The following is a 24,910-nucleotide window of genomic DNA, read 5'->3' on the forward strand; positions in this document are numbered from 1 at the left end:
CCAGCTTTTAGCTGAACGAAACAGAATGAAAAGGCAAACTGAAGAGTTGAAATGCCCTTCACTAGTAGGTCTTGGCATCACCTCATAGAAAAGGGGTGGGCAATCATTTTGGCTTGAGGGCCACTTCGGGATTTCAACGCACAGATTTTTTTCCCAGATCGATTTGTTTGTCAAAAGCAAAAGGCTCCCAATGAGCCTAAAGTATGTGGACAACTGATCGTCACACATCTCTTTCCAAAATCAGGGGCAATAATATGGAGTTGGTCCCTTCTTTGCTGTTAAATCAGCCTCCACTCTTCTGGGACGGTTTTTGACTAGATGTTGGAACATTGTTGCAGGGACTTGCTTCCATTCAGTCACAAGAGCATTAGTGAGGTTTGGCACTGATGTTGGGCGATTAAGCCTGGCTCACAGTCGGCATTCCAATTCATCCCAAAGGTGTTAGACAGGGTTGAGGTTAGGGTTCTGTGCCGGCCAGTCAAGTTCTTCCACACCTATCTCGACAACCCATTTCTGTATGGACCTCGCTTTGTGCATGTGGCATTGTCATGCTGAAACAGGAAAGGGCCTTCCCCAAACTGTTGTCACAAAGTCGGAAGCACAGAATCATCTAGAATGTCATTGTATGCTGTAGCATTAAGATTTCGCTTCACTGGAACTACGGGGCATAGCCTGAACCATGAAAAATAGTCCCAGACCATTATTCCTCCTCCACCAAACTTTACAGTTGGTACTATGCATTCGGGCAGGTAGCATTCTTCTGGCATCCGCTGTTATGGGATTTTTATGAATAATGACTAAATTATGTATACATTGAGCTTAGAATTATAACTAAACAGAATACTTCTCTGTTACTGTATGAATGTATGAATCTTATTATAATCATAATACTGAATATAATGTGTGTGGTTTTAGACAAGAATTAGAACAAGACTTTCTGTTCCTTGTTAGAAATGAATGGAGCTATCGTCAGACCAGTTGGAATACTGTGTTCCTTATAGGACATTTTGTTCCTACCCAGGGAGGGGAGAGACCTTGGGCTTGTAGTAGATTGTCTGCCACCTGTTAAACAATGTGAGAAGGCTTGTGAACTATATTGCCATTGTATCTGAGAGGAGGAGGGACATTTATGACGAAATGTGAGGTATATAAACCAATGTACATGGTATTATGACCAGAGCTCTCGGGAATAAACGCTACTGATTAATTTTGAGATTGATCTTTGTCTATTTTATGCAAATAAGAACCTTACAAATTCTTCGAAATGGACAAAGTGTTTTGCTTTGTTACAATTGAATTGGTTAATGAACATATTCAATTCCTCTAACATCCGCCAAACCCAGATTCGTCTGTCGGACTGCCAGATGGTGACACATTATTCACCAGTCCAGAGAATGCGTTTCTACAGCTCCAGATTCCTATGGCGACGAGCTTTACACCACTCCAGCCGACGCTTGGCATTGCGCATGGTGATCTTAGGCTTGTGTGCGGCTGGTCGGCCATGGAAACCCATTTCACGACACTCCCGATGAACAGTTCCTGTGCTGACTATGCTTCCAGAGGCAGTTTGAAACTCAGTAGGTTGCTTTGCAACCGAGGACAGACAATTTTGACACACTTCAGCGGTCCCATTCTGTGAGCTTGTGAGGCCTACCACTTGGCGGCAGAGCTGTTGCTGCTCCGAGACGTTTACATGTCACAATAACACCACTTACAGCTGACTGGGGCAGCTCTAGCAGGGCAGAAATTTGATGAACTGACTCGTTGTGGAAAGGTGGCTTTCTATGACGGTGCCACGTCGAAAGTCACTGAGCTCTTCAGTAAGGCCATTCTATTGCCACTGTTTGTCTATGGGGATTGCACGGCTGTAGATAGATACACAGATCGATGTAGAAACTGACACTCAAAAACCAAAACCCAACCATTGTCCTGCCGGTGACAGATCTGTCCTATGTTGGAGCAATGGAAGACACAGTGAGAAATTACTATTGAAATTGTCAAAGAAAGTTAAGAGCATAATTGGTATTCTTCTAATCTTCTGGGTCTAGTTAAAAGCATAAGATAGGATACCAACCTATAATCTACAATAGTCTATCTACAGGTAACTGACAAAATAAAGGAAACACCAACATAGTGTCTTAATAGGGCGTTGGGCCACCAACGGTGTAAAATTGCGCAACTTAAACATCCTCAGCAAAAAGAGCTAAATTCATTACAGATTTCTTGAGTTCTGGGGATTTTGAGGAAGTGAAATAGGCTTCCGCGTCTGCTGTGTGTCATGGGGGAGAAGCATCACCAACCGAACGTGGAATCGGTCAGGAAACACACCTCCAAGACTGAAATCTCGTTTTTCTAATGAGCAACAGACAAACAAACGTGCCAAACGGTGTGTTCAGTGGCTTTTCACATGTGAGAGTTGAAAACAAGTCCTAGATTTATGAAAGTTATCTGTATAAACCCAATGTTGTTGTACATCGTCTATTGTGGATCATTACTGTTCTGTTGACACACATGGGGCTGATGATGGCCAGGAAAACAAGGAAGAGGTCAAGGTGCCAGCAGCTAAGGGCATCGTACTCGATATTGACTTCACTTCATTCACCTTAAGACAGGATATCCTTCCCCAGCACTCATCAGGAGGAGAAGGATAGAGTATTGGACATGGACACTGTGAAATCAGCCCCTTTCCGGGTGGAAATCAGCCCCATTTCGAAGAGAAGTATTGCAATGGTGTATGGTCGCCCACCACCTGTCAGTCAAAATTATAAGTTCCTTTTGTTTGACTGATTCTGTGACGGCCTATGTCATGCTCCCGAGTGATGCAGCGATCTAAGGCACTGCATCTCAGTGCTGTGTGACAAAACTGCACATTTTAGAGTGGCCTTTTATTTTCCCAAACACAAGGTGCACCTGTGTAATGATCATGCTGTTTAATCAACTTCTTGATATAGCACACCTGTCAGGTGGATGGATGATCTTCGCAAAGGATAAATGCTCACTAACAGGTATGTAAACAAATTTGTGCACATTATTTGAGAGAAATAAGCTTTTTGTGCATATTATGGAACATTTCTGGGATCTTTTAGTTTTGCTCATGAAACATGGGACCAACACTTTACATGTTGCGTTTATATTTGTGTTCAGTGTGTGTCATTCACAACATATGAACGGGAGCTATAATCCTTTCAAATCAGAAGATACATCTCCTTGAAATGTTGATATTTTGTTGCGTTGACAACCAAACACAATTCAATATCAGTAAATATCATTACATTTTAAATCAACCAGAGCTTGAAACCCTAAGCCTATTGTATTGTCTATTTTTTTTGATGAATTCTGGGTTGATTTGAAACCATAGCTGTTGACGACATTGCAAATTATATTTAGGCCTAAACAGCATCATTAATGATAAGGTATAGTCACATTTCATTTGCTCTGTTAAACCTACTCTTTCGAATGACTTCGACAGCAACAGTCAATCTATTTCATTTTTAAGTGGAGATCTTTCAACAATCATTCTCACGATAGCACATTGATCGCAGTCAGTGACAAATATTGTAGCAAAGCTGGGCTTGATTAAAATGCTGAATGGGAGACCTAAGGATAGCTGTTGATAGATATATTCTGCAGTAGGTGAGTAGGTGCTTCCCAGCCTACTGTTTTTTTTCCTGACAGTGGATATACCGTCAAAGATCTGACGTTGTTTTAAAGTTGCAAATTCAACATATTTTATACAAGGTTTGTCTATGCTGAAATTTGGTGACCATGATGACATAATCCTGTGGTTGAAATTTCACCCTCAAAACAACAGTTTACATTGAGGACGTTCTTTCAAATCCAATGCATTTTCCACGTCACAATAAGTTGTCAAAGTACGTTGAAACGACATTGATTCAACCAGTTTGTGCCCAGTGGGAGACTACTTACGTTGCTTCCAGAAGCATACAGTTAGTGCTGTGCATGATCATGAGGTGTATTTGCTATCATATATTTTCTAACACCACATTCTTTGATCACAGCATTCTGCACTACTCCAACACCAGAGAACGCACCACGACAAGGGGACCACCTTGCCTCCTAATCCACAAAGAGGAAGGAGAGGCTCAAGTAGAGTTCCTTTTTTCACTGCCATAACCATCAATCGTTTCAACTCAGTCCTACTGACATTTGCTGCTGTCACTGATTGGGCAATAATCGTTTTTTTTTGTCAACCAGTCTTTTCGACTCTTTTAAAAACGGACACCTCAAAACTCTCCTTTCACATATTAAGTTCCTCCACGAAGCTTCCATAGATCTGTCTCAACAAAAAGGTAAGTAGATCTCGTTCCTCTTCAGACCATCCAGGGTGAGACCAATAAGGATCCTCCGGGTGACCTTCAGGCCATCCAGGGTGAGGCCAATAAGGATCCTCCGGTTGACCTTCAGGCCATCCAGGGTGAGACCAATAAGGATCCTCCGGGTGACCTTCAGGCCATCCAGGGTGAGACCAATAAGGATCCTCCGGGTGACCTTCAGGCCATCCAGGGTGAGACATACAACATACAGGTAGAGCTATGCATGATCAGTATTATCTATATTTGCTATTATCTATTTATCTACATTATTTTGTTCAGTATCCTACACCACTTCACCATCACCAGAAGAAGAACTTGCCTCCTGCTCACCAATGAGTAAGGAGAGGCACATGAAGCGTCCTTTCACTTCCTTCAATAAACTGTAATTTTCCCATTCATGAGTCCTTAAGTGAAATTTCTATAAAACACATTTTAAAGTAGATTGATGAGATCAACAAACAAGAAAATGATTGGGCATTCTAAGTTCAAAGAAACCCTTCATGGCATTCTATGAGTCTCACTTCCGTGGTTGAGTTCCAGACAGACTAGACCTTGTTGCCAAGGCTGTAAATCCTATTGTAGTCTATTCTCCCCTTTGGACTCATTAATAAAGTCCCTAGTAATCAGGTTAATGTGTGACACGAGTGGTCTGACAAAAATATTGGCAATGAATATGAGTACACCACTGCAAAGCATGAGGCAAGCTGACCATCTCTAATAAATAGTCGACCATTGTTTGTTAATAAAGGGACATTTCTAAATGTTTCAACTTCATATTTATCATCTCCAGCACCACCCCAGCATACAATGGCAAGAAAAAGTATGTGAACCCTTTGGAAATACCTGGATTTCTGCATAAATTGGTCATAACATTTGATCTGATCATCATCTCGGTCACAACAATAGACAAACACAGTCTGCTTAAACTAACACACAAACAATCGTACGTTTTCATGTCTTTACTGAACACACTGAGTAAACATTCACAGAGCAGAGAGAAAAAGTATGTGAACCCCTGGATTTAATAACTGGTTGACCCTCCTTTGGTAGCAGTAACCTCAACAAAACGTTTTCTGTAGTTGCAGATCAGACCTACACAATAGTCAGGAGGAATTTTGGACCATTCCTCTTTACAAAACTGTTTGTTCAGAAATATTCTTGTGATGTCTGGTGTGAACTGCTCTCTTGAGGTCATGCCACAGCATCTCAATCGGATTGAGGTCAGGGCTCTGACTAGGCCACTCCAGAAGGCATATTTTCTTCTGTTGTTGATTTACTTCTGTGTTTTGGGTTGTTGTCCTGTTGCATCACCCATCTTCTGTTGAGCTTCAATTGGCAGACAGCCTAACATTCTCCTGCAAAATTCTTGATAAACTTGGGAATTCATTTTTCCGTCGATGATAGCAAGCTGTCCAGGCCCTGAGGCAGCAAAGCAGCCCCAAACAATGATGCTCCCTCCACCATACTTTACAGTTGGGATGAGGTTTTGAATTTGGTGTGCTGTGACTTTTTTTCTCCACACATAGTATTGTGTGTTCCTTGTAAACAACTCAACTTTAGTTTCATCTGTCCACAGAATATTTTACCAGTAGCGCTGTGGAAAATCCATGTGCACTTTTGCAAACTTCAGACGTGCCCTAATGTTTTTTTGGACAGCAGTGGCTTCTTCCTTGGTGTCCTCCCATGAACACCATTCTTGTTTAGTGTTTTACGTATCGTAGACTGATCAACAGAGATGTTGGCATATTCCAAAGATTTCTGTAAGTCTTTAGCTGACACTGTAGGATTCTTCCTAATCTCATTGAGCATTCTGCGCTGTGCTCTTGCAGTCATCTTTGCAGGATGGCCACTCCTAGTGAGAGTAGCAACAGTGCTGAACTGTCTCCATTTAATCGACCATTTGTCTTAACGTAGACTGATGAACATGAAGGCTTTTAGAGATACTTTTGTAACCCTTTCCAGCTTTATGCAAGTCAACAATTCTTAATCTTAGGTCTTCTGAGATCTCTTTTGTTCGAGACATGGTTCACATTTTATTTCTTTAACAAGGCAAGTCAGTTAAGAACAAATTCTTATTTACAATGATGGCCTACCGGGGAACAGTGTGTTAACTGCCTTTTTCAGGGGCAGAACCACAGATTTTTACCTTGTCAGCTCGGGGATTAAATCCAGCAACCTTTCAGTTACTGGCACAATGCTCTAACCACTAGGCTACCTGCCTCTCCACATCAGGCAATGCTTCTTGTGAATAGCAAACTCAAATTTTGGGCGTGTTTTTTAGAGGGCGAAGGCAGCTCTAACCAACATCTCCAATCTCGTCTCATTGATTGGGCTCCAGGTTAGCTGACTCCTGACTCCAATTAGCTTTTGGAGAAGTCATTAACCTAGGGGTTCACATACCTTTTCCAACCTCCACTGTGAATGTTTAAATTATGTATTCAATATAGACAAGAAAAATACAATAATGTGTGTGTTATTAGTTTAAGCACACTGTTTGTCTATTGTTGTGACTTAGATGAAGATCAGATCAAATTTGATGACCAATTTATGCAGAAGTCCAGGTAATTCCAAAGGGTTCACATACTTTTTTCTTGCCACTGTATGTAAAAATGGTGCATTTCTATGTTCTGTTGTCAAAAAAGACAAGTGTTTCCAAGGACACTGGTGTGCATCGTGTGATTTTGACCAATTGTGAGTAGGCATTATCTTTCTCAAAGTTTTTCCAAAAACATTGTCAACCAATTAGTAGGCAATGCCTTCTCAAAATTGGTAAAAATCACACGATGCACTGGTGTGCATGAAAACATAGAAGTGCACAGTTTTTATATATGTTGGGACAGTGATGGAGATTAATATTATTAGCTTTTCCTTTAACGTTTCAAAGGCTGTCCATAATATACTATGATCATGTATTCAATCACACATTCAATAAGTTGGTTGTAACAGATGCTATAACCGTATGAATTACTCCAATGTTACACAGAGGCCCCAAAGGTCACTAATATTGACGGCACCGTCTTCCAACCGCCCATTGGCTAACATAGCTAAATCTATAAACACACTCTGAAGCGTGCTTCCCATTAGATGGTGTCTCCTCGATCAGAGTCCAGTGGGAGTCATGAGACTGGAGCACAAAACCTCAATGTGTGTTGGTGGGATATCATGAGATGTGTGTTAGCAATTAGCAGAGTGTAACACAACCATCTCACGTTCTCTAATGTGTAATGCACTTTCTTAACCTAAAGAACATTTTCTTACTGACAGTCCCTGTTTTGGGGAAAAGCTTTGGGATGGAGCTGGAGAAATGTAACCACTATGGATGCAAGGACTGATATCAAATGGATAGTTTTAACCATGTTTTGATGCTATATAGTGTTTGCTACATTTACTTTGTTTACAAACATTGGAGTAATACAAGTTTGTGTTTTGGGTTCTGATGGGGTACGACAGTTGAACTAAGCTCATGAGGCATTTACTATTTAAACAAAATAATGTGGACACCCCTTCAAATTAGTGGATTTGGCTATTTCAGCCACAACGGCTACTGCAAGGTGTATAAAATCAAGCACACAGCCATGCAATCTCCATAGACAAACATTAGCAGTAGAATGGCCTTACTGAAGAGCTTGGTGACTTTCAATGTGGCACAGTCATAGGATGCCACCTATCCAACTAGTCAGTTCGTCCAATTTCTGCCCTGCTAGAGCTGCTCGGTCAACTGTAAGTGCTGTTATTGTGAAGTGTAAATGTCTAGGAGCAACAACGGCTAAGCTGCGAAGTGGTAGGCCACACAAGCTCACAGAATGGGATGACCGAGTGCTGAAGCGCATAAAAATCGCCTGTCCTCTTTGCAACATTCGCTACTAAGTTCCAAACTGCCTCTGGAAGAAACGTCAGCACTAGAACTGTTTGTCGGGAGTGTCATGAAATGGGTTTCCATGGCCGACCAGCCTCACTGGGTTTGGCGGATGACAGGAGAGTGCTACCTGCCCCAATGTACAGAGCCAACTGTAAAGTTTGGTGTAGGAGGAATAAATATCTGGGGCTGTTTTCATGGTTTGGGCTAGGCCACTTATTTCAAGTGAAGGGAAATCTTAACGCTACAGCATACAATGACATTCTAGACGATTCTGTGCTTCCATCTTTGTGGCAACAGTTTGGGGAAGGACCTTTCCTGTTTCAGCATGACAATGCCCCCCTGTGCACAAAGCGAGGTCCTTAAAGAAATGGTTTGTCGAGATCAGTGTGGAAGAACTTGACTGGCCTGCACAGAGCCCTGACTGCAACCGCATCGAACACCTTTGGGATGAATTGGAACGCAGAATGCGAGCCAGGCCTAATCACCCAACATCAGTGCCCAACTTCACGAATGCTCTTGTTGCTGAATAGAAGCAAGTCCCCACAGCAATGTCCCAACATCTAGAGGAAAGCCTTCCCAGAAGAGTGGAGCCTGTCATAGCAGCAAAAGGGGGACCAACTCCATATTGATGTCCATGATTTTGGAAGGAGATGTTCGACGAGCAGGTGTCCACATACTTTTGCTCATGTAGTGCATATTCTTCAAGAATCAATGGGTAAATATAATTACATTTATAAGTCCCAAAATGGATGTATTAACTGCAGATTGCCCATTTAAATTACCTTCAAAGTAATTGCATTATGATTGGGTTATTAATGTTTCATTGTGTCACAATGTTCCCATGAACGATTGGTTCTCCATCAAAATGTCTGCGGTCAGTCTGCCATTTGAATGGAATTTGCTCAGCTATGACTTATAAGTTGTTTTCAGCTACATGAACCAAAAGTAAACATGACCAAGTGACAATGATCACGTTCCCCTGCTCAGACGTTGCATGCATCAACCAATGGTTGCGTATCCACCTCATCGATTGTGTTATCGACTGACAGATTGCTAGTGTATGATGTGGTTAGCTGATACTTACACACACACGTTCTCGTGTTTCCACATCGTCCACACTAAATTGTGGAAAGACTGGTTGCATAACAAGTTTCAAGTTGCATTTGTCACATGCACAAGTATAGTGAAACGCTTAACTTGGAAGCCCTTCCCAACAGTGTAGTATTCAATATCTAAATATTAGAACAAAAACGACAGGAAAAATAAGCAATAAGAGGGGAAGAAGAAGAAGAAGATAATAACTAGAGAATGTAAGCTGTATACAGGGTCGGTGCCAGTACCAAATGTACAATGTGCAGGGATACTGGAGTGGTTGAGGTAGATACAGTATGTACATGTCGGTAGGGATTAGGAGAAAGTGGCTGGTAGCAGAATAAATAACAATAACACAAATAAAAAAAACTATAGTAAACAATATCGTAGCAGCATAAGTGCTGTGGGTGCCTGCGTCGTGGTGAGTGTGTGTGAGTGTGTGTGTGTGTGTATGTTTGAGTGTTACGGTGTGTGTATGTTTGAGTGTTAGTGTGTGTATGTTTGAGTGTTAGTTTGTGTGTGTGTGTGTGTGTGTGTGTGTGTGTGTGTGTGTATGTTAGTGTGTGTATGTGCAAGAGTGTCAGTGTAGGCGGCTGGAAAGTAAACAGGGCTGGAAAGTGACTGGTAGCAGGAATATATATATACTTATGGTTATATACTAATGGTAATATACAGTATAAGTACACTCTCATTCAAAGGTTTGGGGTCACTTAGAAATGTCCTTGTTTTTGAAAGAAAAGAAAAGCAATTTTTTTGTCCATTCAAATAACATCAAATTGATCAGAAATACAGTGTAGAGATTGTAAATGACTATTGTAGCTGGAAACGGCAGATTTTTTATGGAATATCTACATAGGCGTACAGAGGCCCATTACCAGCATCCATCACTCCTGTGTTCCAATGGCACGTTGTGTTAGCTAATCCAAGTTTATCACTTTAAAAGTCTAATTGATCATTAGAAAACCCTTTTACAATAATGTTAGCACAGCTGAAAACTGTTCTTCTGATTAAAGAAGCAATTAAACTGGCCTTCTTTAAACTAGCTGAGTATCTGGTAGCCTAGTGGTTAGAGCGTTGGACTTGTAACCGAAAGGTTGCAAGATCGAATCCCTGAGCTGACAAGGTAAAAATCTGTCGTTCTGCCCCTGAACAAGGCTTTTCTTTCCCACTATTCCTTGGCCGTCATTGAAAATAAGAATTGGTTCTTAACTGACTTGCCCAGTTAAATAAAGGTAAAATAAGATCTGGAGCATCAGCATTTGTGGGTTCGATTACAGGCTCAAAATGGCCAGAAATAAAGAGCTTTCTTCTGAAACTCGCCAGTCTATTCTTGTTCTGAGAAATTAAGGCTATTCCATGTGATAATTTGCCAAGAAACTAAAGATCTCATACAACGCGGTGTACTACTCCCTTCACAGAACAGCGCAAACTGGCCCTAACCAGAATAGAAAGAGGAGTGGGAGGCCCCGGTGCACAACTGAGCAAGAGAACAAGTACATTAGAGAGTCTAGTTTGAGAAACAGACACCTCACAAGTCCTCAACTGGCAGCTTCATTAAATAGTACCCGCAAAACACCAGTCTCAATGTCAACAGTGAAGAAGCAACTCCGGGATACTGGCTTTCTAGGCAGAGTTTCTCTGTCCAGTGTCTGTGTTCTTTTGCCTATCTTAATCTTTTCTTTTTATTGGACATTCTGAGATATGGCTTTTTCTTTCCAACTCTGTCTAGAAGGCCAGCATCCCGGAGTCGCCTCTTCACTGTTGACATTGAGACTGGTGTTTTGCGGGTACTATTTAATGAAGCTGTACATTTAAACAGGAGTAATAGTGACCTGTAGCAGGATAAATAGATACTAATGGTTATGGTAGTAATAAATCCAATCAATAATCATTATAGCAGCAGTGTGTGAGTGTGGCATCAGTAGTGAGTGAGGGTGTATCTGAGTACGTGTATGTGAGTTGGTGTGTGTGTGAGTAAGAGTGACATTGATGGTGTTTGTATCTGAGTGGGTAGAGACCTGTGGATGGGCACAAACTAAACACTAAAGCCGGGAACTAATTTCCATTTAGTATTGAAATAAATTACAAATAAAAACTTGAAGCTGCAAGTAACACTTTCATTATTAAAGTTTTTGTAGGGTAGTCTGTGGGAGTGGGAGAGCAGTAGTTATTAGCCATTTAACATTCTTATGGATATAAGTGGTTTAGGAGTCTGTTGGTATGAGCCTTGATGCACCAGTAACCCCAGCCGGACGGGAGCATGGAGAACAGTCCATGTTTCGGGTGGCTGGAGTCTTTGAGAATTTTTCAGTCAGTCAGAATGCTCTCGATAGTGCAGCTATAAAAGTTTCTGAGGGGCCATGCCAAATCGTTTTAGCCTTCTGAGTGAGAAGAGGCACTGCCGTGCCTTCTTCACGACTGTGCTGGTGAGATGGACACTGAGGCTTGAAGCTCTTGACCCTCTTCACCGTGTGCACCCACCTCCTCCCCATTTCAATAATGCACTATGGCGTGCAGCATAATCCCATTGCTGCAATCTCGTGATCCTCTTAAACTGTTAGTTTGAGAAATCGCAGACAAACTTTGTGGGAAAAAATGTGGTAATTATATTTCATTAAGTTACTGTGCTCTCGTCCTCACGGCAAGGTGACTTACATAACGTACTTTGATCACTTTAGCTCATGCCAAACCATGATCACTTTAGCTCATGCCAAACCATGATCACTTTAGCTCATGCCAAACCATGATCACTTTAGCTCATGCCAAACCATGATCACTTTAGCTCATGCCAAGAACCTCATTTGGGTGGCTAAATGCAGAATTATGACCAAGGTTTTGAACTGGCAACTGGGGGAGGGCTGCGTGGGTGCGTCCCACGCCACTGTTTGCCAGTCCAGTACCATCATTCGTCATCTCAACTGTCAATAGCAAATCATTACCCTTTTTCCATGTCCTGTATTGCGGTTGCCAGTTTCTCCGCTATCACTGTACTGCAGTGTCCATTGTTGATTTACTTGTGCAAGATAACAACAAAGGGAGCTGGATATTGGGTAAATCCATTTGAATTCAATCACTTTTTGACAGCACCCCTTCTGATTTAAACAAAACCTTCCATACACATTTGCCAATTGTAAAAGTGCTCAGAAAGTAACTTTTGGAACCTGAATGCCAAAACAAAGTGATAAAGGTGCTCAAAGTGGACCTGTTTTGCATACCATACCATACCATACCATACCATACCATAAGACATCCATGTCTTCATCACTGAAAAAGATAAATGTTTGTGTTTGATATAATTTAAAAGCTTACAAACAGGGTTTTCAAACTTCAACATTTCTGGTAAAAATGTTTGTTTTTTAAAATAAATATTGTAATTTTTTTTCAACCTTAAATGTCAATTATCTAAAAACAAGTAAACTCCGATTTTCTTTCTCCATATTCACTTATGTTGTAGAATGGGCCTATCCCTGAAAGCCATTCCTTTGGCATAAAAGGTCCAAAAGGTCACTTTCTGACCATTTCTTCCATGGGCAAACATGTATGAAAGGCTTTGTTTAAATCAAAAGGGATGCTGTCAAAAAGTGATGGAATTCATATGGATTTACCCTACTGTTTTAAGAGATTGGTATCCAGGCAAACTATAAGCTTCTTCTCTCTACTTATTCTTCGTCACATCTGATCGGGTCTCTTTTCATATTTTTTTTTAACTCGAAGGGAAAGTGCTGTGTATTTTCATTGTTACAGTCTTACAGGACAGTTATACATCATGGGAGCATAATCTACTTCCTATGAGCTGCCGATCTCGTTTTAGTCTGCCAGGACAGTCATAAATAACTTTAGCCTCCATGCACATGACTTCAACTTGTCAAATTGTGCCTCCAATTAGGAAACCAAGAGGTCCATTCATCCCCTATTAGCTCAGCCAACCACATTTCCCATAATGGATGTTACAATCTCTTTCAACTGATCTGGTTGCTCTCACAGGGACCTCAGTCTGGTTTCACATCATTGTCAGTCTGTAGCAAGTCTGCTTTAGGACTATTGGGCTTAGACTCCCATGCCACAATTGTATATCTTTTTTTATTTCCTGTTCCAGTAAGAGAACTGTTTTCCCCCATATATCGTTTTTCACAGTTCATTGTACATACGAGGTGACCTCTCCTCACTAAGTTGGCAACCACATTTTATTTCACGGCATCCCATAAAGCACAAAATGGGCATATACATTGAAAATGCAGTGTACATAAACCAAAACATTGTTTCATCTCGGGCCAGCAAACCTTGCCAATATATCCTCCAAACACTGGCTTCACGGGCATTATCACTTTTATACAACGGGTTACCAACATATTCAAATAATGATTGACATATTTCATTAAAAACGTTATTTGATTTAATTAATTCATACTATTTCATCCTTCCACAAGATATAGTCCCGACACAAATCTGGGGTTGCTACCGAAGCACTCGATGTTCATTCTATTGGTTCGGTTGCCAGAGACGCGACCCAGTCGTTCAGTCTTTTTGTTCGACTGGGTCGAGTCCATATGTAATAGTATAACTTTAGACTGTACCCTCGCCTATACCCGGACGCGAACCCTCTGCACACATCAACCACATGTCACCCACGAAGCATCGTTACCCATCGCCCCACAAAAGCCGCGGCCCTTGCAGAGCAAGGGGAACTACTACTTCAAGGTCTCAGAGCATGTGTCGTCACCGATTGAAACGCTATTTAGCGCGCACCGCTAACTAAGCTATCAGTTTCACATCCGTTACACATAGGTACCGAACAAAAAGACTGAACGACTGGGTCGCGTCCATTGGCACCTATAGACTCGACCCAGTCGTTTTGTTCGGTACCTATAGACTCGACCCAGTCGTAGGTTGTAAATGTTTCATTGTCATTCTAGCTGGCAAAGGTTCTTATCCCTTGCTTGCCAGCTACGGCTACTTTACAGTCACGTCAAACAGTGCAGCCAGAATAACAACTGTAGTTGTATTTGCATTTTTATGCTGTTTTGTAGTGACATTTATTGTGACTTCCATAACAATGAGCTAATGATGCGCGATTTCGCCTGAAATAGAACATGTGCTCACTCGTCAGGACACTTGTTCAGAGGAGCTAGCCTACAACACAGCTAACACAATCACTTCAAACTGAAGCTGGAAAGACCGCAAACTACAGTAGCTGCACTTCGTTTAGTTGTACCTTTTTTCAATTCGCATTTATTTGTATATATCCATAAAAATGATGCAAACTGATTCATGAGTTCGACTGGCTGAGAAACGCTGCCTGCCTGTCTCTCGTCCCGACTCGCTCATTACTATGGGACAGCTGGAGATGGAAATTGAATATTGAAACAGTTCAGTATTCGGGATTAGACCCACCCGTTGCCTAATTAAAAATAACAAATTAACAACAACAAATTAATTCATGCAATGTGCATATGACATCATGTTCATAGGCAAAGATTTTGAATAGACATATATGACCACATGTCATATCCTCATAACCATTACTTGTTAAAAAAATAAGTTAATTTAGTTATTTGTACATGTGGGACCTAAAACTGCCCCTTTTTATATAGGGTGCTGCAGCTGATCATGTGAAAGATTGTATAAAGGTTTCATGTGAAATTTGCGTGATCGGGCGGAGAAATTGACGTAATAAGGCAAACTGTCCAATAGCGGACGCTGTTTTGCAGCCTATATGATTCTACAGTAGTTATATACTAGGGATATGACCCATCGCCTCTCACTGCAGCGGTGAACAGTTGAGAAACGAAAGCTAGGGGGACTGTTGCAAAAAAGCGATTGATAGAAGCAAGAATACATAAAACAATCTTCCTTTTGAATTTCTCTTCTTTTGTAGTATAACGCTCTACAAATTCAAATAAGGTCTGTTCAAAGAGGGGATTGCTCGAAACGAAGATAAGGGTTTGTGTAGCACGCAAGTTGACTAGCTGTCTAGCTAACGTTGCTACGGCAAAACTGAATCACCGTTCTAACTGTTACTGATTTGATAATCGACGTCGCTGATTTATCGACGTGCGCAAGTCGTCTTCGAAATCGGGGTGGTCGACCGTTCGCCATCCAACCCTGTTTTCCCCCTTGACGCAGTCCGAAGAGTGTACTGGTTCAGAGAATGCTAAAGAATGAGTCAAAGGGATACCTTGGTTCATTTGTTTGCCGGAGGGTGAGTAGCTATTATTTGCTGGGAATAAAGTTAGCTAGGCTACACAACATTTCGTGACTGACTTTTATAGTCAAAATTAGCTTGCATGGCTATCTTGGTGAAAATAACACCAATTTATTTCCAACATTGCCATTTTCCTAGGCGCGCGTGCATGTTACATTAGCAACTGCACTACCCGACCCATCCTCAGGCAGCAACTAGCCAGTTGCAGTATCAAAGTAGGTACCACGGTCTAGCTAGTTAGGCGCTGGCCACTGCTATTGTAGCCTAGTGTCAACACATCAGAGACATTGCAGTAGTGTCCGATGTTGACTTTTATCACACACGACAATTATTTCATTTGACAGAACAGGTTGACACCCACGCATCACACCACAGTGGTCGTGGTTTGCCCTGACAGATGAGAAGGCTCGTGAATGAAACATCCATGGCGCACGAGCCTTTGTTGTTCTCGAGCAGCGGTTGACCGATTAGCTATAGCTATATCGCCGAACAGCATGATTACATTTCCTGACACATTTATTTAGCATTTTATTACTCCGACAAAACACCTGTATAAAACACACATTTGTAAAGACGGAGAATATGCCCAGGCCTACAGGATTCGTACACTGTATCAACTGCTACCACACCATTCCATAGACTGGAGAAAAAGGTCAGGTCAAAACAGGGTTGTAATCATTCATCCGAACAGGAATAATGATGATTGCACTATAATGATTACATTATTCCAAACAGTTGGAACGTTTTACAACTAAAACGAGAGTTTTCTATTGGACAAATTCAGGTAGGTCCCTCCCCGTTTCGTTCCGTCTGCTTCCGTTTAAAAAACGTTTTGCAACTAAATTTGCGCAATGAATACGCCCCTAGGTAGGCTACAATATGTTAATTTGACTGACACACACGGTAGGCTATAAGTAAAACTCAACGCCACGATGTAATTCACATCAGCGGAGTTGAGCGGTGACTAGTGTGGGCGGACTTGGGCTCCGACCTCACATAAAATGTAGTTGTTTTTAATCGACAACTAAGGATTTCAGCACCCCCAAAATAGCCCGCAATTATATTGCACATTCATTGTACTGCTCGACTCCATTGTGAATTTGTTTTACTTGGTTAAGGATAGTCTAGTTATGCATGTCAGTGAAAATATTGAGGAACAGTATTCTCCGTCAATTCTATTTCTAGCACGCACATAGAACAAAACGGGTCTCGTTTGATTTGGGCAGAAGTCTCCCAGTGTTTATTTCAAGTGTCATTCTCATTGTCTAAAATAAAACTGTAAGAATGTCTCAATTGTAAACGTTGTCAACATACTACCTGCGTGTTTCCGTTCCTGTAGTGTATATTATTGGAGACATATGTGTCACTAATTTTCTAGCTTTGCTACATTGTAGTTGACCTTTACATTCAATACATCATGCTGACACAGGGGAAGTTGAAAGGGTACAAGGGCACCTGTCTGTAGTCTAGGCTGTGGAAAATTGACTTGTTATTTGTGTTGATTCCATGTCAGACTGCTCCAAGTAAATTGAGATTGTAGATTTCACCTATGTGCTTAGGGGCATTGAAACATGACCCGTTGGTTATTAGAGCCATTCTCGCAATTGGACACTAAATATGCCTACTTATCACGGCAAATCTAATTCTAGTATGGTTTTAGGCGCAGGTCTTTGGATGACACATTCAGAGGAAGACAAGATGCTGCTTGATTCCATTGTAGTGCCAGAATAGTTTTCTTCATTTCCTCTTTCTTTCTTAGCTTTGTTTTCCCCTTTTTATGTTGTTTACTTTGTCTGTCAGCCTCTTCTTTTCTTTCAGGCACTCTGCAAACTTTTAAAATGTCAGCATGTAAGGCCTGCCAAACCAGAACATTTTGTATCTCCTTTATTGGGCTATGAAAACGCAATGTTAGGGGCACAAGTTGTGACAAAGTTACTTCATCGAGAAGCAAATAATTACAGTCCCCTTGATATTTCTCACAACAGGGCTCAAGGCCTGTGCATGTTAACTCTTACTGCCTGTTGTACACACACACACACACACACACACACACAGCAGCAGCATGGAACAGCCTTCTGAATCTAGGCCAAAGGTCGCTCTTGCCTGTATGTGGGTTAGTCTGACAGAGCTCAGCCTGTAGCAGCCAGTCAGCACTCACCATGCATGATACTCACATTCAGTAAACCTAACCTACAGATTATATACACAATGGTGACTATTTTCAGGAACCATTCCACTATAGTTGTGCCTTGTAGTGCGCATTCTACACAGCCCTGAGCCCATGTTGAGGTTCATTTTACGAATATTATTTGAAAGAGGAGCTGGGAAAGCCTGTAACCTAGCAAACACAGGAGGGGGGGCAGACAGACAGACCATGTCAAGGTGTTACAGGCAAAAGGGCCAGCACCTCAGTTTGCACATTGTCACAGACAAGTTAGTCCAGTTCAAAGTCTCCCAGGCAGTGGGTTGGCCCCTGGCCACAACGGTTAGAGACTATTTACAGTTGCACGTTTTTATGTTAAACTCAAGCTGAATGTGTGTCAATAGGCTGAACCTGACCCAGATCCAGCTGCTGCTAGCATTGAAAATCAGCTGGTTGTTTCCAGAAATACCAGGTCTAGATGTGGGTGGTTCTTACTCTACTTCTCCACTGCGTTGTTGGCCCCAATAAAATCGGAGTTGAATAATCCACCATTCACTTCAGGAGATTTTATGCCCGTTTTAGTATCACAAAGCTTTACAACGTTAAAAAAAGCAACAAACTAGAATATAGCTGTTTGTTTGGTAGCACTTTCAATTACAGCACAGAATAAAGTAGTTAGGCCTATAACATGGTAAAGTAGTTAGGCCTATAACATGGTAAAGTAGTTAGGCCTATAACTTGGTAATAAAGTAGTTCGGCCTATAACTTGGTAATAAAGTAGTTAGGCCTATAACTTGGTAATAAAGTAGTTAGGCCTATAACTTGGTAATAAAGTAGTTAGGCCTATAACTTGGTAATAAAGTAGTTAGGCCTATAACTTGGTAATAAAGTAGTTAGGCCTATAACATGGTAATGAAGTAGTTAGGCCTATAACTTGGTAATAAAGTAGTTAGGCCTATAACTTGGTAATAAAGTAGTTAGGTCTATAACTTGGTAATAAAGTAGTTAGGCCTATAACTTGGTAATAAAGTAGTTAGGCCTATAACATGGTAATAAAGTAGTTAGGCCTATAACATGGTAATAAAGTAGTTAGGCCTATAACTTGGTAATAAAGTAGTTAGGCCTATAACTTGGTAATAAAGTAGTTAGGCCTATAACATGGTAATAAAGTAGTTAGGCCTATAACTTGGTAATAAAGTAGTTAGGCCTATAACTTGGTAATAAAGTAGTTAGGCCTATAACATGGTAATGAAGTAAAGGTTAGCACAGTATTTACTGTACTTTTGGCTATTCTGACCTGCCCATCTTCCTCCCCTACTCTTTTTCTCTCTCCCCATCTAGGTGTGGGGGCACAGTGGGTGCTATTCTGACTTGTCCGCTGGAAGTAGTGAAGACCAGACTCCAGTCCTCTCATGTCACCTTTTACATCTCTGAGGTGCAGCTCACCACCGTTAACGGGGCCAGTGTGGCCCGCATGGCCCCCCCGGGACCCTTGCACTGCCTCAAGTAAGTTCACCAACACACAGGGGTCACAGAGAACATCCTACACATTATGTGAGTTTACAGGGTTTGGTGGGTCAGTTCTATTTTCATTTCAGTTCCAGACTATTCAGGTGATGAACTGAAATGTTTGCACTTACCACAGAGAATACACAGTCTACTCAGTGAGGTTGGAGTCAATTCTTTGAAGTTGAGTTCAGTTCCAGTCTATTCTTGGGATGAGTGGGTGTTTATGGACATTGCACAAACAAAAACCATGTGGGTCGAATTCCGACCCAAAACGTTCACGTGTAACCTGATAAACTCTGTTGACATCAGTGCAGGGTTTCCGTGACCCCAACATTTATTGTCAATCTGATCTCTTATCAATTCAATTAATCAATTGAAAACTCACAACGGAATGGAGTTAAAATAGAAATCATCCTAACCCTTGTACCAGCAACTGGCAAACCAACAGCAGACCTTCCTCCATCATCAAACGGATCACCGACCCTCTCGGGAAGAGTTTATATCTGGCTGTTTACCTGTCAAGGTCACCTACAGTATCATACCTGCCCTTTAATACCATTACCGAACACCCTATGACTCAAAGATGAGTTACTGTAGACGGGAGTGTTACCAGACAGAAACATGTTTCAACTTCTCCTTTTTCATGGTTACGGAGCGGCCATCTTTTATTGTCCACAAAGGTCGTTAATGAAAGAGCCTACTTTACCCAGTCTAATTTTTTTTATTAATCTAGGAGATTCCTTCCCTGCTTTCATCATACTATGTTATGACTGAATCTTCACTTGCATTCAGCATTTTGATCGCAGGAATATGGATCTTCCTTACAGTGTCCGACATTAACGATGCCCCGGGACCAGTAAGAACATGTCGGGCCAGTGGATCTTGTCGGTGCATTTTTGCATTCCAGTTCAACATTTACCTACTCTGTCGCAGTCTACCATTAAAGACTACAGTCGTGCTTTTTGTATTTGAGCAATACGATTGGCCGTTCGTTCAAGCTCCACCACGTTCCCGAGCACTCAAGCTGTACAGAAGTTAATGCGTTCACACAGCACACTCGAGCTGTCCAGAGCAAAAAGACTAGCCCATCAATCAACTCGCTGAGCTTATTATTTTTTTTAAGGAAAGTGATTTACAAAATGAATTGTGAACATACTAGCAATATGCTGGCTACTGTTGATTGTCTGCAAAGAGAAAGTTACAAAAATACACTTTAGCATTAGTCTTGGCTAGCCTACTGTAGCCAGGTCGCTATCTCTTTTGGAACGCCGTTCTCTTAAAGGGGCAGCGTCCTATTTTTAGATAAAGTAAAAATATTTTCAAAATGGCATATTTTACAAACAAAAATGAATACAATGCAATTCTAAAGAATGGAGTAATGACTTTGCTAAATTATATTACACAGCTTTTTAATACATATAACCAAATGTTGCTTGTTAATAGCTGCATATTGAGAGAAAGGATGCCAACCTGTATGATCCTAATTAAAACCACACCATGTCCGGGCCAGTAGAAATTCTGTTTGGGCAAGTAGATTTATGGCCAGGCCAGTGAGAGAAAAAGTTTACGTTGGACCCTGCCCACACACAACCACATAGCGGGAATAGCTTCTAGACATTATTTTGGTAAAACACATCTCAGATTGGGGATTTAGCCTTGTTTTCATCATTTCCGATAAGGCAAAAATATCCCTTATCATATTGGACAAGAACAAGTTGTTCCATAGCATACTTAAATCTGCCTCTCGCTCATTTGTAAAAATAGGAGAACAGAAGGGGGAGAGGCTTAGTGTGGTTCTGTTTTGGTTTGCTTATACCGACAGCTGTTAACATGCCCTCATCTCAAATATTCCCCACCGAGGGGCCTGGAGGCACAACCTGTTTCACAACTGGCGTTATGAAGGGAGCATACAGTAAGTGAGGGGTAATGGAGGCTTGAGCATATTATGGCCCAGTATTTTTAGATAGACCTTGTAGTTGTATGGGAATACAGTGCATTCGGAAAGTATTCAGACATCATGACATTTTCTAGATTTTGTTACATTATAGCCTTATTCTAAAATGGATTGAAGTTTTTTCCCCTCATCAATCTACACACAAAACCCCATAATAACAAAGCAAAAACAGTTTTTTTGAAATGTTTGTAAATGTATTAAAAATTGAAATTCAGACCCTTTACTCAGTACTTTTTGAAGCACCTTTGGCAGTGATTACAGCCTCGAGTCTTCTTGGGTATGACGCTACAAGCTTGGCACACCTGTATTTAGGGAGTTTCACCCATTTCTTCTCTGCAGATCCTCTTAAGCTCTGTCAGGTTGGATGGGGAGCGTTGCTGCACAGCTATTTTCTGGTCTCTCCAGAGATGTTCGATTGGCTTTAAGTCCGGACTCTGGCTGGGCCACTTAAGGACATTCAGAGACTTGTCCCGAAGCCACCCCTGCATTGTCTTGGCTGTGTGCTTAGGGTCATTGTCCTGTTGGAAGGTGAACTTTTGCCCCAATCTGAGAACCTGCTCCAGAGTGCTCAGGACTTCATCAAGTATCTCTCTGTACTTTGCTCTGTTCATCTTTGCCTCTATCCGGTCTAGTCTCCTAGTGTCTGCCACCGAAAAACATCCCCACAGCATGATGCTGCCACAAATGCTTCACCGTAGGGATGGTGGCAGGTTTTCTCCAGACGTGACGCTTGGCATTCAGACCAAACAGTTCAATCCTGGTTTCAGGGTTGGTAGTCCCATAGGACGGTGCACAATTGGCCCAGCGTCTTCCGGGTAAGCCAGTGTAGTCCGTCATTGTAACTGACTTGCCTAGTTAAATAAAACAATCATCAGACCAGAGAATCAAACTCCAAGGGGGCTGTCATGTGCCTTTTTAACTGAGGAGTGGCATCCGTCTGGCTACACTACCAGAAAGGCCTGATTTGATGGAGTGCTGCAGAGATGGGTGTCCTTCTGGAAGGTTCTCCCATCTCCACAGAGGAACTCTGGAGCTTTGTCAGAGTGACCATCAGGTTCTTGGTCACCTCCCTGACCAAAGCTCTTCTCCTCCGATTGCTCAGTTTGGCCGGGTGGCCAGCTCTAGGAAGACTCTTGGTTTAAAACTTCTTCCATTTGAGATTGATGGAGGCCACTGTGTTCTTAGGGACCTTCAATGCTGCAGAAATATTTTGGTACCCTTCTCCAGATCTGTGCCTCGACACAATCCTGTCTTGGTGCACTACGGACGATTCCTTCGACCTCATGGCTGACACGCACTGTCAACTGTGGGACCTTATATAGACAGGTGTGTACCTTTTTCAAATCATGTTCAATCAATTGAAATTACCACAAGTTGTAGAAACATCAAGGATGATCAATGGAAACAGGATGCACCTGAGCTCAATTTCGAGTCTCATAGCAAAGGGTCTGAATACTTACGTAAATAAGGCATTTGTTTTTTAATTTTAATATATTTGCAAAAAATGTCTAAACCTGTTTTCGCTTTGTCATTCTGGGGTATTGTGTGTAGACAGATAGAAAATGTATCCATTTTAGAATAAGGCGGTAACGTAACCGTGGAATAAAGGAAGGGGTCTGAATACTTTCCGAATCAACTGTATTTGTGGGTCTCAATGAAATACTGTAACGGTCGTCGTATGAGAAGGTGTGGACCAAAGCGCAGCGTGGTAAATGTTCACGTTATTTTTATTTAAACTGAACACAAAACAAAATAACAAAGAGAATGAACAAAAAACGAAACAGTCCTGTCAGGTGCAGAAACACAAAACTACTACCCACAAAACCCATGTGGGAAAAAAGCTGCCTAAGTATGGTTCTCAATCAGAGACAACGATAGACAGCTGCCTCTGATTGAGAACCACACCCGGCCAAACAACAAAGAAATACAAAACATAGAAAATGAACATAGAATGGCCACCCTACTCACACCCTGGCCTAACCAAAATAGAGAATAAAAGCCTCTTTATGGCCAGGGCGTGTGTCACGGGGGACTAGGTGTGTGAGGGAAGAATCAGGCGCAGAGAGTTCCACAGGAAGAAGTGCACTTTAATATGGCACCAAAAAGCAATGCCCACAATACAGGGCGCGAAAAATATGGACCAACCCAAAACACAGGGTACCAGGTCCGGAGCACGAACACACCTATCAACACAAACACGTAACACAAGAATAATCCCGCACAAAACAAGGGCGGGTATACTAGCTTTAAATAAGGAAGCCCATCAGGCAAACACAAATAGACACAGGTGCAACTAATAAGACAAAACAAACAGAAAAGGAAAAAGGGATCGGTGGCGGCTAGTAGGCCGGTGACGACGACCGCCGAGCACCGCCTGAACAGGCAGGGGAGCCAACTTCCGCGGAAGTCGTGACAGCGTCACAAATACATTGTTAGAGAATCACGTGGCAGTTATCTTTTCAAGGAAATTAAATATTACACTAGTTTAGTACAGTGTCTGTAAATAAATATTGATAAAGATGTGAGTCGAGGTGCAAAACATAAAAAATCCTAATTGAAAAGAAAAAGGCACAACGTGCACACATGGGTTAGGTGTCTATGATGAGCGAGCGTTGCGCCTTTTCATTTTCAGGAAATATTGATTTCCCATTTATTTGTCTCTGCCTGCAAATCGTCTTCTTAAAGGCAGGCTATATCCTATATGCAAAACGTAGCTCAAGGGAAGTGCAAGTGTCTGCTGTCATCATTCTTGCTGCTTCAAGTTCAGAAGCTATATGTGCAAGATCATGTGCGCGTGTGTGGTCTCAATTCAATAGAGTAGGCTATATCCTACGCGTGGACGAAGAGGCATGGGACAGTTATCTTTTCAAGGAAATGTACTTCCTAAATATGTTTGGGCTATAGTTGACTACATTGCCTAGAAATAATAATTGATCACCCAGAATTGTCTTGGTGTGAAAAAATCAAACGTAGCTCAAGAGAAATTGCAAGTCTCTTAAACCCCTTTGAGTCGATTTCTGCGGCCCCGCTGAATTCTAATTGGCGTAATAAAATCCGCCTGTTTAAGTTAGAGATTGCATTTTGGATGAGTCTCAAACGATCGCATCCGCCGATGTTGCCCTTCCGCATCTGCGGTGAAAGGTGGCAGAGCTACAGCGGTGTTTTGTCGGACCATGAGACATCCTTTAGCGCCCGAACGGTTTTGCCCAACAAAATATTATGACACCTCTATTCGCTGATATAGCCCAGTAATACCGACAGCCTAATATAATTGGCCACGAGAATTCCTGGTAATTTAACCTATTTCTATGGTTATTTTTGCTCATTTTGATGTTGCCTACAGGGCACAAAATTACTTGGGACTATGGCTGCCAAGTGAGCTGCGTCACAGGTGCCTAAAATAACATTGCGGGACTGCGATTGGGTTCGCGACCAGTTCTTGCGGTAGCGGGTCGGAGTCGGACAGAAAGCCAGCGGGTGCGGTATGGAAAGCTGCGGGCGGGAGCTGCGGCCCAGACCTCTAGCTGGAGGCTTGGTTCCGTCTTATCACAGCTCCGCTGCAGTGTTCTTGGACCTGCTTCTCTCCCGTCTTTCCCTCAGTCAACCTCCATGCTTCCGCCCTCGGGAAGCACTAGCTGAAACCCAACACCACCACTAGGCAGCACAGGGAGAAAAACCCTGCCGAAGTGGGTCACCAGCGTACGCAGCGCTGGCCAAATGAGCTGAGCTCTGTGGCTGCGTAGATATGAGGGAAGACGCTGGAAGTCTTCTAGGACTGTGTTCACAGTTGAATCGAGTGTCCTTAATCCTTGATATA

General features: G+C 42.0%; 1 protein-coding gene across 2 annotated transcripts in view; it reads left to right on the forward strand.

The window, feature by feature from the left end:
- Positions 1-14,991: 14,991 nt before the first annotated feature.
- The window catches only part of LOC110530143 (solute carrier family 25 member 36-A), a 31,614-nt gene continuing 21,695 nt past the window's right edge, over positions 14,992-24,910 (forward strand). Inside the window, exons 1-2 of one of the 2 annotated variants that reach the window (XM_021612989.3) lie at positions 14,992-15,484; positions 18,972-19,136. In XM_021612989.3, coding sequence (XP_021468664.1) covers positions 15,444-15,484; positions 18,972-19,136 — 206 coding nt within the window. In that variant the 5' untranslated portion in view covers positions 14,992-15,443. The remainder of the gene's footprint in view (positions 15,485-18,971; positions 19,137-24,910) is intronic. The other variant, XM_090182037.1, reaches the window with a different exon arrangement.

Source organism: Oncorhynchus mykiss, chromosome 8 (assembly GCF_057628025.1).
Source record: "Oncorhynchus mykiss isolate SJ-2025 chromosome 8, ASM5762802v1, whole genome shotgun sequence".
NCBI lineage: Eukaryota > Metazoa > Chordata > Actinopteri > Salmoniformes > Salmonidae > Oncorhynchus > Oncorhynchus mykiss.